This window comes from Hyposmocoma kahamanoa, unplaced genomic scaffold (assembly GCF_003589595.1).
Source record: "Hyposmocoma kahamanoa isolate Upper Pololo Valley unplaced genomic scaffold, ASM358959v1 99879, whole genome shotgun sequence".
NCBI lineage: Eukaryota > Metazoa > Arthropoda > Insecta > Lepidoptera > Cosmopterigidae > Hyposmocoma > Hyposmocoma kahamanoa.
The window spans coordinates 1,620,369-1,634,220 of NW_020656077.1; the positions used below are offsets into that span (position 1 = coordinate 1,620,369).

A 13,852-nucleotide genomic window follows, 5' to 3' on the forward strand; every position below is an offset into this window, starting at 1 on the left:
CCAATGATTTTTTTTTATTTATGGCCTATGGGGGAATCACAGTGCATCGTCGCGTAACATCAGGTGAGATTTTGTGACGATGCGTCTATTTCGACATTTTAACCCGTCACGTATCCTGGAGATCATGGTGTTATTTCCCTTCCTAACGAATATGACAAAATTTAAAAAAATATGTTTTATTTAAATGGCGAATAAAAAACAGCTGCGCGTTAAGGACACCGTGTGACTACGACGCTAATGCACTAAAAAAAATATTGCGAGAATTCGAAATTTTGCTGATTCTAAATTTTTTTGCTACAATCTATAATAATCGTTGTAAGTCATAGAACATTGACAACTTTCTACGCAATTTAATAGCCATTGAATAATAACCTCCGATTTCACTCGACACAGGTTATATTTTACGGTTCATCCCGTTGTATGTCAGCACGTAAAGAAAAATTGCTGTAAATTGTACCTCGCGTCATTGACAGTGTTCATATTTCCCGTTTTAACTTTATACTTTAATCAGTGGCTGAGTGTACCATGTTACATATTTATATGTTAAGTGTATCTTTACAATTTACTGCAAGTACTTTGTTTGTTGCAATCTTGTGACAACTGGTCCAGCGACTCTCTTATCTCGTAGAGGAATGTACAAAAGCGCTTGGTTGTACGGTGGGAGCAATTTAGATGTAACATATGATGACACCGGCGAATGTCGTTTATGATATTTGCTCGCGCGGAACCGTGCTCTATACATATACAACACCGTCAGGGATATTAATATTGGAAAGCGCCAGCACTAGAGCGCAATAGGTATTTTGGAAAATCTTTTCTATCTCGACAACGCTTTTCCCCTTTATTCTACTTTGAACTAGGTTTTTACGTTTCGCTTATTCTTTAATCCGCCACGAGTCCTCGAGACATCAAGGACATTATTGTAGTAGAAGGCTATTTATTATGTTTTTCATAAAATTTACGAAAAAAGTTTATGTAAATGACATAAAATTAACAAAATTGGCGTGATCGAACAATACTATATTAAATTTAAAATATATACATAATACATTGACTTACAAATAAATGGACGACGGGTCTAATACAAAAACCACGAAAAAAATGTCCCAAGTCAACCTATTCGAAATTTAAATTGTAATGTCATCGCAGTATCGCGCTGTCAGTAGAACAAATGAAGACTAAAGCGGAGTGTCGCGCTCTGTATACGATTTTAGCGCCTTACAAGTGCGGACACTTTTTAGCGCGGACCCGACGTCCATATAATTGTAAGTCAATGACATAATATGAATCTAAAAATTCATCAACTCATTAACATATTAAATAAACCACGTTAAATATAAAGGTGTAATGTTTCCGCATTTTGGATGGCAAACGACGACTGCTTTTTTAACTGACTTCAAAAAAAGGAGGAGGTTCTGGGTGTGTTCTTTTTTTTTTGTATGTATGTTACGCGATAACTCCGGCTTACAAATTTGTGAACTAATTTTGACGATTATTTTTTTGTTGGAAAAAGGGTACCTCAGAAGCGGTCCCATTTAAATTGGAAGAAAATATTCCACCTCTAACGCGTTACATTGTTATCATCTACTAACACATTTGGCTACTAATTTATATAGCGCCTTAGCCTCATCCAGTGAGGGTGAGGAAAGGATACTATTAAAGACACCGACATTGACTCGCTCAAGAATAAGGAACCGCATAAAGAACAGGCTTCCTTTCTGCTTCGACCCGTACACATTCCGCCATCACATGGTATACGTCCTCTACGCGGTCACACTTTTCATACCTACTTAAGCGAATTAAGTTTCCTCTTAAATAAAATCTAAAATAAATCTCGTTAAATATAGCTATTTAGTTTTAGCAAACTATTTAGTGAAATATGCCCAGATCGTGGTTGTTTTGATAGACGCAAGTTATATAGAGTATAAATACACCAAAAAAAGCATTAGTTTTAAATATACTCCCGGACACCTTGCATTTCGAGTATTAAATGCCCTAAGCTTAAAAAATCTTTGATTGAACAAAAACTATTAAAGGTCATTTCTATATGTTCTTGTGGAAAATTTACTTGGGGAAAACTTTTTCTTCGATGATTACAATATTTTAAATATTTTTATAAATAAAAATGCCAGCACACACATACATACACAATGCTTTGCTGGTTCCTACATTGACGTTTGTTAGTGAAAGTTGTGTATGGCGGAAGACGCATGAAAGTAGAATTATTGCAGTGGAGACGAGATCTTTGAGGAAAATTTTTGGAGTAAAGTTGAGTGATAGAGTACAGAAGAATACAGTAATACGTGAAAGATGTGAAGACTAGAATAAATAAAGGAACGTTGAGGTGGTTTAGGCATGCAGAGCGGATGGATGTAAGAAGAATTACTAAACAGATTATAATGCGAATGTGAATGGAAAGTTTTAAGAGGACGTCTCTGAAGGAGTTACATTGACCAGATCAGTGATGTCCTCGATAAGGCTGGGGTCCGAAGTGACAAGAATAAAAGAAGTTATATGAAAAGGGCAGTTGATGTATGCGAGGCTAGAAAGTTGTGTCAATATAGAGTAAGGTGACGTTCCATGGTCTCTGCCTACCCCTCCTGAGGGACATGGCCGTGACTTTATGTATGGAGAAATGCCTCCAATTATGTGTCTGGGAGTGTATATAACATGTTTTATCATTTATTATTGCTTGAAATATATAATAATGTTAGAAAATATCTAATTTTGAATTTCTATCTCAACAAAATTGCTCAATATCTTACGAAACTCTCAGAGCTGTTATACCAGCCAATTTCAGAACCATTTAATCAAGTGTGGTTGCAGAAAAAAGTATTAATATTTGAGGCCGGGCGTGGGTTGCAATTACGACTGTCAATAAAATAAAATTTAACACAGTTACTATATATATAATTTGCTATAACCAAATAAAAAGCAGTGATGCATTGCGGAATAAGCAACGGACAAATGGGATGCTTTTGTAACTTATGGTCACGCTCTGTTAACCGCCAACACTATTCCCTCCATAGTCTATGGTCAAACGCGGCTGACCAAAGGGCAACGAACTCTGCCCAACTACAGCCATTCGCAACAAAAATTAACCACCACCATAGCAATCTCGGCCGCTTCCAACGTCATTAACTTGCCAACAAATCAAAATTCTACAAATAACTTATTGGAATTTTTGGCAGGTCGACATCTACTTGACTCACCTTAAATTACGTGCTTGATGGCAATTTAAACATAGCAAAGAAGTTTGCTGTTTTTTCTCTGTAGTATCACAAGAAAATAACGCCTTTTATTGGGGTTCCGTATTATTTTTATACTACCAAGTGACGGGACGAACAACGAAGTCGTGCACCTGGTTGTAAGCGACACGCCTGTTTATAACAGTTGCAGTGCCACTCAGTGTTTGTGAATGTACACAAAAATCTGAGGAGCTCTACCACTGCACCCGTCACTCTGAGACATAAGTTGATAAGTCCCATGTGCCTGTAATTTCAGTAACACAGTAATGCTCTCATTACTGCTTAGCTGCAGAAATAGGTAAGCTGGCCGTATTTCCCCGGACGAACGCATTCACAAGGCGCTCTACTGCTACTAAAATAAAAAAAAGATAATATGTGGCTCTTATAAGAACGCTCATGTTGTAGTCCACCTTTCACGTCAATTTTTCTTATAAAATTTAAGACGTAGAAATATAAAATTTGGCATAGTAATGCATCATTTTAATTTATATGATTTGCAATTATTCATGCTTAAAACTATTATTTTTGTAATTGTACTAACAGCTCAACTTGTTTTTTAACGTCATTATATCGGATTACATAGACGGACGTTTGTGGCATCCAATGAGTATTACAAAATATAATAATTTTCCAAAAAAGTTACTCATTATTGAAAATGGTCCAAAATCAATGAATGTCTCTGGTTTAAAAGAAAACCTATTGTTATTGTAAGCTTATCAAAAGCAGTTTTTGGTATGAAACTCATTGTCTGCGGCTGCTAGTAGCAAAACACGGCAACTGTTTGTCACAAGCAAAATATGATTTGCTACGCCCGACAGCCTGTAATCACTATGTAGGTATTGTGTATTTGTATAAATTTAATCCAACAAAAAGTTACGAGCCCGCTATGAAGTCTAGTTACGACGTGGTCTACTGAAAGTGTGTCGAGCCGATTGTGCTGACTAGACCTGTTAAGGCTGTTTTATTTTGATTTACTTTTGTTCATTCAACGCTAAACTGTATTCCGATCATTGAACGGACCCACATTCCATTGCATAACTTCCGTCGATTAATCACGTGTGCACTTACAAAATATCGCCATCCTATGAATTATTGAACAAAGAAGTTACTGGTTTTTTAAAAGCACATTTGTATTCAGGGTACGTTTATGTATCTATCACCAACGCGGTGATGCAATACACTTGAAATGGCAAAATGCCCGAAGCCTGACACAATCTGCTCAAGATTATTTCACAACATTTTAGCCCTTTGGACATACGAGACCATTATGAACAATAGTAGAATGCTTTAAAGTATTCTACCATTGAGTTCCTGTGGGACGAATATTTTGTTGAAATCATTAAAAGGTATATTGACTAAACTGACGGATAACTTGCCTCTCTGTGGCACTTAATCTTGAGCTTTCAAGCATAAGGACAGCGGACTGGTTCGAATGATGTCAGCTAAAATTCGACTTAATTACGCGAGGTATCCGTTACTTTCGTTAATACGTCTATTATTCTATTTAAAAACGTAAAAAGATATATATTCCGTGCATAGTACAGAAGTAGCATCTTTATATATATATATATCTTTATGTTATATTAACAAAACAATGCCAGTAGTTCTTGTGATGTAACAGCTGCTCCCTACGAATGTTTTCAATGGTCGCTAGAGCTAGAGAACTCTCTGCTTATGTCGACAGAGTAATAAATCGTACAGAGCATTGAGTTTGGTATGAAATCAACTAAAGGAAGGTTAGTTCCGAACAAAGTCACAAAGTACCTTTCAAATAAGTAATGGCGTTTGTTATCATTATCATCAAAGATACAGTTTCACTTCGTTAAAGTCTACTCTCGTCTACGGCTATTTTATTGGACGTTCTGGTCGCATATTGTTTGAACTCTACAATTGTTCGGTGCGTTGACTGTGCCACTTCTCGTGCAAGTTTGTTTCATTTCCGTCAACACTGGAGCTTAAATTAGACGTCGCCAGGAATTAGTTGAAAAAAGTCTTCATCACGTTACAAACAGACAACATTTGTCATTGTTTTGTTTTTAATTCTCAAATCTAATGTCTACTTTTAGTGGTTGTGGTACATGCAATCCACGTTTTTAAATTAGACAAAAAATACAGCTAAATCGTCGCAATTAGGGTGTCATCGTGGTGTCAGACTATAATTTAAAAAACGTCATAGGTATTGTTTCTCAACTGCATCCTGACTTGCGCACACCGTCCATGGCGTTATCTAAATCAAAATTCAAACTAGAGCACACACAGGTATCAATTATGCATTCATGCTCTAATTGTCTTAATTGCAACAATTATTTTAAATTATACAATTTTGGTGAATGGCACGGCTTCACGGTTATAATATTATATTTTTAAATACCATTTTAACGTCTGCAATAGTCTGCATAAGTAACTGTAATCTATAAAACACCGTTACATAATTAAACCGAACATTGTTGAATTGATTTAATCCGGACTTAATATACTTACAACTTTTGCCAGGACATCAACAAATCTGCCTAATGTACCAAAACCTGTTGCTCGAGCAATAAATCCTGAGCTAGCACGATAAATATTACATTCTACGTAATTCTTACACGATATGACGAGGAAAGATTCTTATCGAGTACTAAAAGATTTCACTACTTACGCCTAGATCACGACCCCGGAAGTTTCTCATAGCGACAACAGCCATATTTACTTGATTGTCAAAAACTAAACTCACTAAGCCGGCTAATAAAGTAAAAGTTATAATAATCGCATCAGTGCAGTTACCTGCACCGATGCGCCAAACTGGAAGGCCAAGTAGAGTTCGTGGTTGAGGGCTCTACATTTTACACGCAGTGAAACTTCGACAGTCAAGTGGCGATTTTGTTGTTACAAGAACCACGGCAAAATGAATTTAAAAAGTGACGAATCAACATTTACATGTTACATCGTTTATCTTTATTAAAATAAGCTTCAACCAAAGTTGTATGCAATTCAATATACATATTACCGAGTTTTACACACGTAATATAAAGCCTTTCAAATTACTAGAGACGTCGTCCACCGACCTCTCCAGAACAAGGGCCCCGAAATCGATCCATCAAAACACTTAGCGGACCCACAAAAACAGAACCGGCTGCACACATACCTCCGCCTGTAGGAGCAACAGCCGGCATGTGGCCTACAGTAAAACCCAAGGCCGCCTGTGTACCGCTTTACAATTTTATTATTTTCTTTTTGTACCACCTTTCTTCCTTACCATGTCCTTAACGACAGAACTCTTAATGATTTTTTACAATAATATGAACTTTAAACCGTGGATTTTAGGATAACATTTGTTTGGCATGTCTAATGGAATTCCAAAGGTTGTTTGGGGCGAGTAGTATGTGTTGTGTTCTTTTTTGCAAAAGTGTTTTTTCTGGTCTCGGGTTGAATCCAAATGATGGGTTACGCGTAACTAAACTCAATCCGATGTCTGTACCTGCCAACCATTTTGGTTTCTCTAGATTCATTTCCATCAGATTTTCTTATAGCTTCTTTTAGTATCATCACTTATTTTGATTTCAAATCGTCTTTATAAATACCGTCTTGACCTGTATTTTTTTTAATGTTGGCCATTTTGTTATCTTTGATGATGAATCACGTTACGATTTCTTCGTTTACGTACTTGAAAAGGACCAACAGAGATACATGTGATGTAAGTACTTGTACAAACTTACATCAAGAATTACATTTACGTAGAAATCTAGAGTGCAGGCTCTAGTTTCATCATTGGTATATGTCCGCCATCAGTTACCTGAGTACAACATGTACTGCGGCCGTTAAAGGAGCAGAAAATATACCATCAATAAGCAAGTTTCGTAAGCTTCGGTATGGGTGGAATGTAGATGTAGACAGTTACTTTATTTGGTTTCTTTAACGTTTCAAATATGTTACAGTGCAGGTTTTGACGTTGTATCTGCTTGCATCGACATAGCATTTATGGCGCGGATTGGTTGTAATAATCCAAGTTTAAAAAAAAATGTCAAATTTCGTTGTATTATAATTTTTTGTTATTTATGGAATTGATTATTAATCATTTAAAGATAACTTTTCTTGAATTTCCAGCTATCAAAACTATTATTTTCTATAATTGAGTAATTAAGCTTCATGCTACTTACATACGATATATGAGTCGGCTACCGTTCCCTTGTTACAAATAATATTTATTTAACATTTTCTCTCTCGACGCAGTGCAACCATATATTTTCCTTTTCTAAGTACCGTGGTCAATTAGGTACGTAAAGGTTTGCTTAACACTATATATCAACTTCGCTCCTCAATGGAATTTGTTCTTGCTAGCAGAATTCTTTTATTTTACACAATTTCTGCTTTTGATTTTGCAATTAGTTTTAGTTTCAACGCAACCCAATTAATGTTTAGGATCTCACGGTCTGAAATTGCGATCCGTTGCAACACAGCTACGTACGAGTGTACCTCAAGGTGGCAGGTTTTATTAGTAGATAGGCAAAATATTGATTGTGCTATCAAATGGCAATATCACATTATCCCTTGACATTGTATTTTAAATTGTTACAATTTATTGTAACACTAATGATATGAAATAAATGACTCTATTCTATCCAACTCGCGTTATTACATATTCTTAATGCATTTCTCGTTTTGTATTTAATGGAAACATTTGAATGCTCATTCCGGCGTTATGTTACTAAGTTGAATTATTAGTCTGCTACTTACTCCTTACACCGTTGGACGGTCATTCTCGAACGTGATCATAATATTTATAGCATCAATTTCTGCTTTTCTAGCACGTAACACTTTAGAACAGAACCATTCGATGTTAATATCGTGTATGTCCTTTTCGAGTTTGCCAAAGCAAATTCTAGGTTGGTCGGTGGAGAAGATCCTTGTCTTTTTTGGACAACGAGCGATCTTCGTTCGTGCGTAGCAAAAAAGGCAAGTATAAATTACAAACTGAATTAAGGGAGAAAAATCTTATTAGCCGTTTTTATTTAGAGCTGAGGTATATTTTGTAAAAAGTTGGTCAGCAAACGACAATAACCAGTGGTCATCCACGAGCCGGATCGGCATGCGGCGCGCGTGCGCGTCCCGTTACGCTACCGTTTTTGCGTTCGCCGCAGATACAGCTATTTTGATTCATGATGCCTTCTCACTCCCGCGCAAGGCATTTTGATTCATGATGCTAACAAGATAATGATCTTGCCAGATGAAAGATATATAAGATAAAGCAGTAACGCTCACAATTTTGAGTCATCCCGTCAAATAAATCTGGGTTTATTCAGACTTTCCATGAATCATTAAGCGCGTTGAAAAAATCAGGGGCTGAAGCAGTAAATACAGCAAGTAAAAGAGTTTTTTAAGCATGTAAAATATATTACTCAAAACCCAGAGTCGATTAAAAATTCGTATATGGTATGGTTAGGAATAAATAGCACACAGTTCTGAATTCAGCTTCATCTAAAATTCGTCTTGGATTGTTTTTGGGCAATAATACAAATTAATGTAAATACTTTCGTTGTCCATGTACCCTGTAATCTAATAAAATAATCAGATGTCTCTACTAACTAAGTGCTGTTAAAAGCTCGAATATATTGCACTTTGTATTATAATAATTTGCACATTCTGAGTTTTCATTGTATTACAACGACTTTTGTATTATAACAACGCTGACGTATCATCTTAAGCTATAGAATACAATGTAATTTTGAAAACATCCGAGTAAATCATGTATACCAAACACTATCAGATCAAAGAACACAAATCCCACATACGCATAACTGGATGTAGAGGTAGACATGTTACTGACCGACCTCGGGCCTTCCTGGTACATATCTGAGATTCTCTTTAAATGTCAAGTCTCTTAATTTGACACACGGATAATAAATATTGATATTTTGTTGCGGAATCCCTGTTTGTCATTTCTGTCGGCATGTGAGTGTGTAAAAATGCTTCCTTTTAAGATCATACGGACCATGTGATAAAAAAGTTGTAAACTGTTAACACTCCAGAAGTTTCATATTGAATCGGTCGTAATGCTCTGATTGAATAAATCGTCACATAAGGACGTTGCAAGCGCTTTCTCTTGCAAGCCCTTATTGTCAGGGTCCTTACAAACAATGACCTGAGAGGCCCTTTGACATTAACTTGAATATACGGTGGAACAATTTCGCCGTTAACTGCTCACGCGTCGTGTTGTAAAATAGAAAGTGTCTCGTGGCTAGAGAAGTCAAATAACACACGTTAAACGGGATTACAAACAACTTCTGCAAAGTAAAGAAAGAAATTTGGAATTATACTCTCAAAAGTCTGATTGCGCTAAACCAGAAATTAGACGTTATGTATGTACTTATGCTCGAAACAACTCATACTAGCGCAGAGTCGAAGCGTCGCGACGCGTCGTGTTTTTCGCCTTTAGCATATTCATCTCTATTTTCCTATTATTAAGGTACAAATATGTGTTATGCAAATACGGAATCGCGCGACAACTCTCGTCGACGCGTGCTTTCGCCGCCTTTGTTCGCATTTTTGTAGTTGAAAACGACGCGACGCGACGCTTCGACTCTGCGCTAGTGTGAGTTGAGCCTTATTGCGCATACGATTGGGTTTTTATCAAATGATGTTTTTTAAAACAATTTTACCCTATCGAAATCGTGAGCATCTGCGCAAAAACACAATACCACAATTTCTCTAATCGCCAACTGCAATGGATTGCTCGTGCCAGCTTGTGTCACATTGCGTACTAGGGTTCACAATGTTACTTGAATGGATGATGCACCACGTAGTAATAAATAGCTTTTAAAAACTAGACCCTATATTGTACGTCATAAAAGTTAGAATTACGGGTGTCCTGTCAAATGTTTAATCGGTCCAGTACGTTCTACTTTTAAAAATTCGATCGGTTAGTCGTTCTAGAAACTCCAAACTTTTGGATGAGACAAGTGTACATTGAATGTTAGCTTCGGTCTTGTTTTTGATATTTTGTTGTAGGTACAAATAAGTTGTTCGATATCTAATAATAACATGTTATCTATTAAGAAAATGTTATCAAAGTTGTCATTTGGGGTTTAGCTAACAGCGCGCGCGCTCGACTCGCAGTGTCGACCGCGACGACAGACGATACGGACGTGTCACGCGTGGAACGTAAATATAACAATAACGGCTATTCGTTCACAAATACCCGCACGATTGTAAACTTTATTGTTCCTGTGCTATTGTTACATATCCTTCGGCCGTGGAATTCCGCTAAACGGGTAATTAAAGCATTCTCATTGTTGTAGCATTGTGTTAATGTGAACATTACATAAGCAACGTGATTTTTAACTTTTTTGTGTTTTCATTGAATTTTGCTAGAACATTGCTAAAGCGAATGTGTTACGAATTTTGAAGTCTGTCGCTCTTAAGCAATTTATCTGTGTTGTGTCATTGCCTCTGTAAATTCTTTTTGGAGAATGGCAATCACCATTCTGCAGCTGTTTATTACAAGAGCAGTCTCTACAGTTGCAGGCTCGAACAGTTTAGTGATCCGTAATTTGGACATGTTTGAAGGGTTATAACTAAACAACTTAGCTTACTCTCAGCGCTCTAAACTGATCGATTTAAAACTATAATAGTTTCGATACTGTAGACTATTTTGTTTGAATGTAAGAGTGTTTACCTGAGTCAACTTTTATAGCATTTTTTGCTGCAGTCGCCTATTGTACCCTCAACAAAGTAATAACAATACGAATCGAGTATTGTTATAATAGTAAACGTAAATTCAGTTACATAATGGTTTAGTAATTAATTTACTTAAATAACTTTAATTGTACTGCATTTTATGCAAAATATGTGACTTGATCATCATAATTCGACATTTAAACAAATGCTAATTTAAATTATTTTCTCTTTCAGGTAAAAGATATGCGTGAAATGGACCGCAATTTGGAATAGTGCGCCAAACTAAAGTGTTGTGCAGAACGATATGATGTGAACAGTTGTTATTGGTGTGTGATAATGCCGTCCGACAGCGGGTCAGCGTGGTCGCCGCCAGCCTCCAACAGCGAGAGGCGGTTGAGCAACTCTTCTGATGGCAGCGCTGGCAGCGGCTATTCTAAAGCCGTAAGTATTCTACAAACTACCTATTCATTCCGCAAAGCACTAGTAGTGTTCTGGGTTGCAGCAAAGGGTGTGAGATATTCACTAGTAGGTATATAATTAAAAAAAGGGTAGTATTTAACCGCTCACTAAAAAAGCAAGTTTTTTACAACCAAATATGCAACTTGGCTAACAAAAGTACTGATTGCACATAAAAATATGCATATGAAAAGAAAATGAATTTAGCATTATGAGCTAAAATTAATGCATAACATTTTATCGCTCTGCATGTCTAACATCTAAATACAAGTATTAGATTTCTGGCATAAACAACAAACGTATGACCACAAATTTATGGGAAAAAACATACCTATTTCACTAAAAGGTACATCGGTCTATCGGAATGAAACAACATTTTATTTGACATAATGGTCTAATAATACAATTTATCCAAAACAATAAGACCGACAAAAAAAATTAAAATTGCAAACAAACATTGCAACAAAGTGTAATTGCTTGAAAATCGCAGTCAATTCTTTTGTATTTGCAAGTAAAGGTTCATATAATATTACGAATTGCTTTCAAGATAATCTCAGTACAGAGTACTAAAAAAATTACCTCAAAAGTTCGTGAAATTCCATCTAGTTGCCAAGTTTTATTGAAATCGATTACCGGAAAGTGTGCTAAACCTGGTTTGCCTCTAGTTGCCTAGTTTCAAATCAAATCTAAAGGGGACCTCTACTGAGGTACCTTCTTTTCAACAAAAGAGAATCATCAAAATCGGGTCACAGTTATCGCGTAACATACCTACATACAAGAAAATAATATACATATACAGTCGAATTGAGAACATCTTACTTTTTCAAAGTCGGCTAAAAAATCAGCTCCAAAACTTAAAATAAAAAAAGCAAATGTACCAGTTAAAATAAATTGAAAATAACTTTTATTGAATTATTAGTATTGCTTTCGTAGGACGTCCACGCTTCCTTTTTCTGTCCAATTAGAACATTTTGGCCTCACTGGTGGTACCACATACTTGAGCCGGATCGCGAGCCTACAACATGATTACATTTATAGTTTTTGAAAAAATGAGGACAGTTACATTTGCGCAGCTTAGCGTTCTCGCTTGTTCTTTACTCGGGCATATTGTACCGGACTCAAGGTTGTCTGCGAAAGAGATAAAAGTCCCCATTATTTTCAGTAAATCAGATGACATTGTAGAAATAATGTTAAGCAATATGTGTTATTCGTTATATCATAAATATATTTCATGTACGTGATTCTTTGTATAAGCGAATATAATTTGTGGAGCAACTTTTGAGAAAAATTACGGTAATTTTGTTAAAAGATTGTTATTTCGTTTTGAGTTAATTTAAATAATTGATGTGCAATCAGTATTTTTGTTATGCAAACCATATTTTTGTTAATAAGTGAACACTTTCGATGTACACTGAGAAAATAGCAGCGGTCTAGTTTTGATATTTATGTTTTTAAATTATTTTTGATATTAGTTTTGTTAGATAGTTGTTTTATTTGTAGTGAAATAATTTCTAGATGTGAAAGTTATTTGAATAGTGGACACAATTTTATACGTTATTAAGTATTCTGATATGTACGAAATATTTTCCTTAAAAAATGTTTATTTCGAATATCTGCGGTCATATTAACACCAACATAATCAGGTAGAACGTCTGTTTACCGATTGTTGAACATATTCTTCAGATACTCTATTTCTTGTGCCACTACAGCTGTTAATAATGAAAGAGAGTGTGATAAACATTTCTATTTTGTGGCACTAATATTTTCTTTATAAGAACTGCCATGTCTAGAATTAACATTTTTCCACAGCAGTTAAACTACTCGATTGGTCCATAATTTTATAGATTTTAAACCTAATTTGTGTATCTTATTGGGCGGAAACTAGATTTTTATTATTTTCCGCTGTCTACGTAATTTGAACATCGAAATTGTAATTTACAATTGATTAGTGCCGGTTTCGGCTGCAGAACCAATATTAGCTGAAATAACGATCCATACAAAAAAATTATAATGTACGGAATCGGTGATGCGTGAAGAAAAAACTGTCAATGCTTTCACTTTAGCCATTTCTGGTCAATGTCGTCATGATGGGCACTTTTTACTTTTTCACTCATGCGTGATCATTTTTTGTATATTGAAAACTAAAAGTGATTATATATTGTGTTTTTCAGTACAGTTGTGTGCTTAATTACATTTTTCTTATATGATATATCAAGTGAGGGGACAAAGAAGTCGTGCGCCTGCCTGACAGTAAGCAACACTCCTACCCACAACAGTTGCCACTTAGAACTTTAAATCGCAAAGTTGTGAAAAGCACAGCCGCAGCGGCCATCACCCTGTAACAAAGTTGACATACCCCATATACTGATGCAGATATTTAAGAAAAGCTTCCAAAAGACTACAATTATGTATTTTTACCATACATATGTATTGGATTAATATAAATATATAATAATATATATTAAAATAAATAAATATATATATATATATTC

At 35.7% G+C, this 13,852-nt stretch overlaps 1 protein-coding gene across 5 annotated transcripts in view; it reads left to right on the top strand.

Annotated features, from left to right (window-relative positions):
• Nucleotides 1-13,852, top strand: part of LOC113239499 (LIM domain only protein 7) — a 112,959-nt gene that overhangs the window by 38,512 nt on the left and 60,595 nt on the right. For 4 of the 5 annotated variants that reach the window (XM_026476530.1, XM_026476531.1, XM_026476533.1 and 1 more), the window contains one exon: nt 11,139-11,345. In XM_026476530.1, coding sequence (XP_026332315.1) covers nt 11,241-11,345 — 105 coding nt within the window. In that variant the 5' untranslated portion in view covers nt 11,139-11,240. Of the gene's footprint in view, nt 1-10,361; nt 10,499-11,138; nt 11,346-13,852 lie in introns of those variants that run through there. The other variant, XM_026476532.1, reaches the window with a different exon arrangement.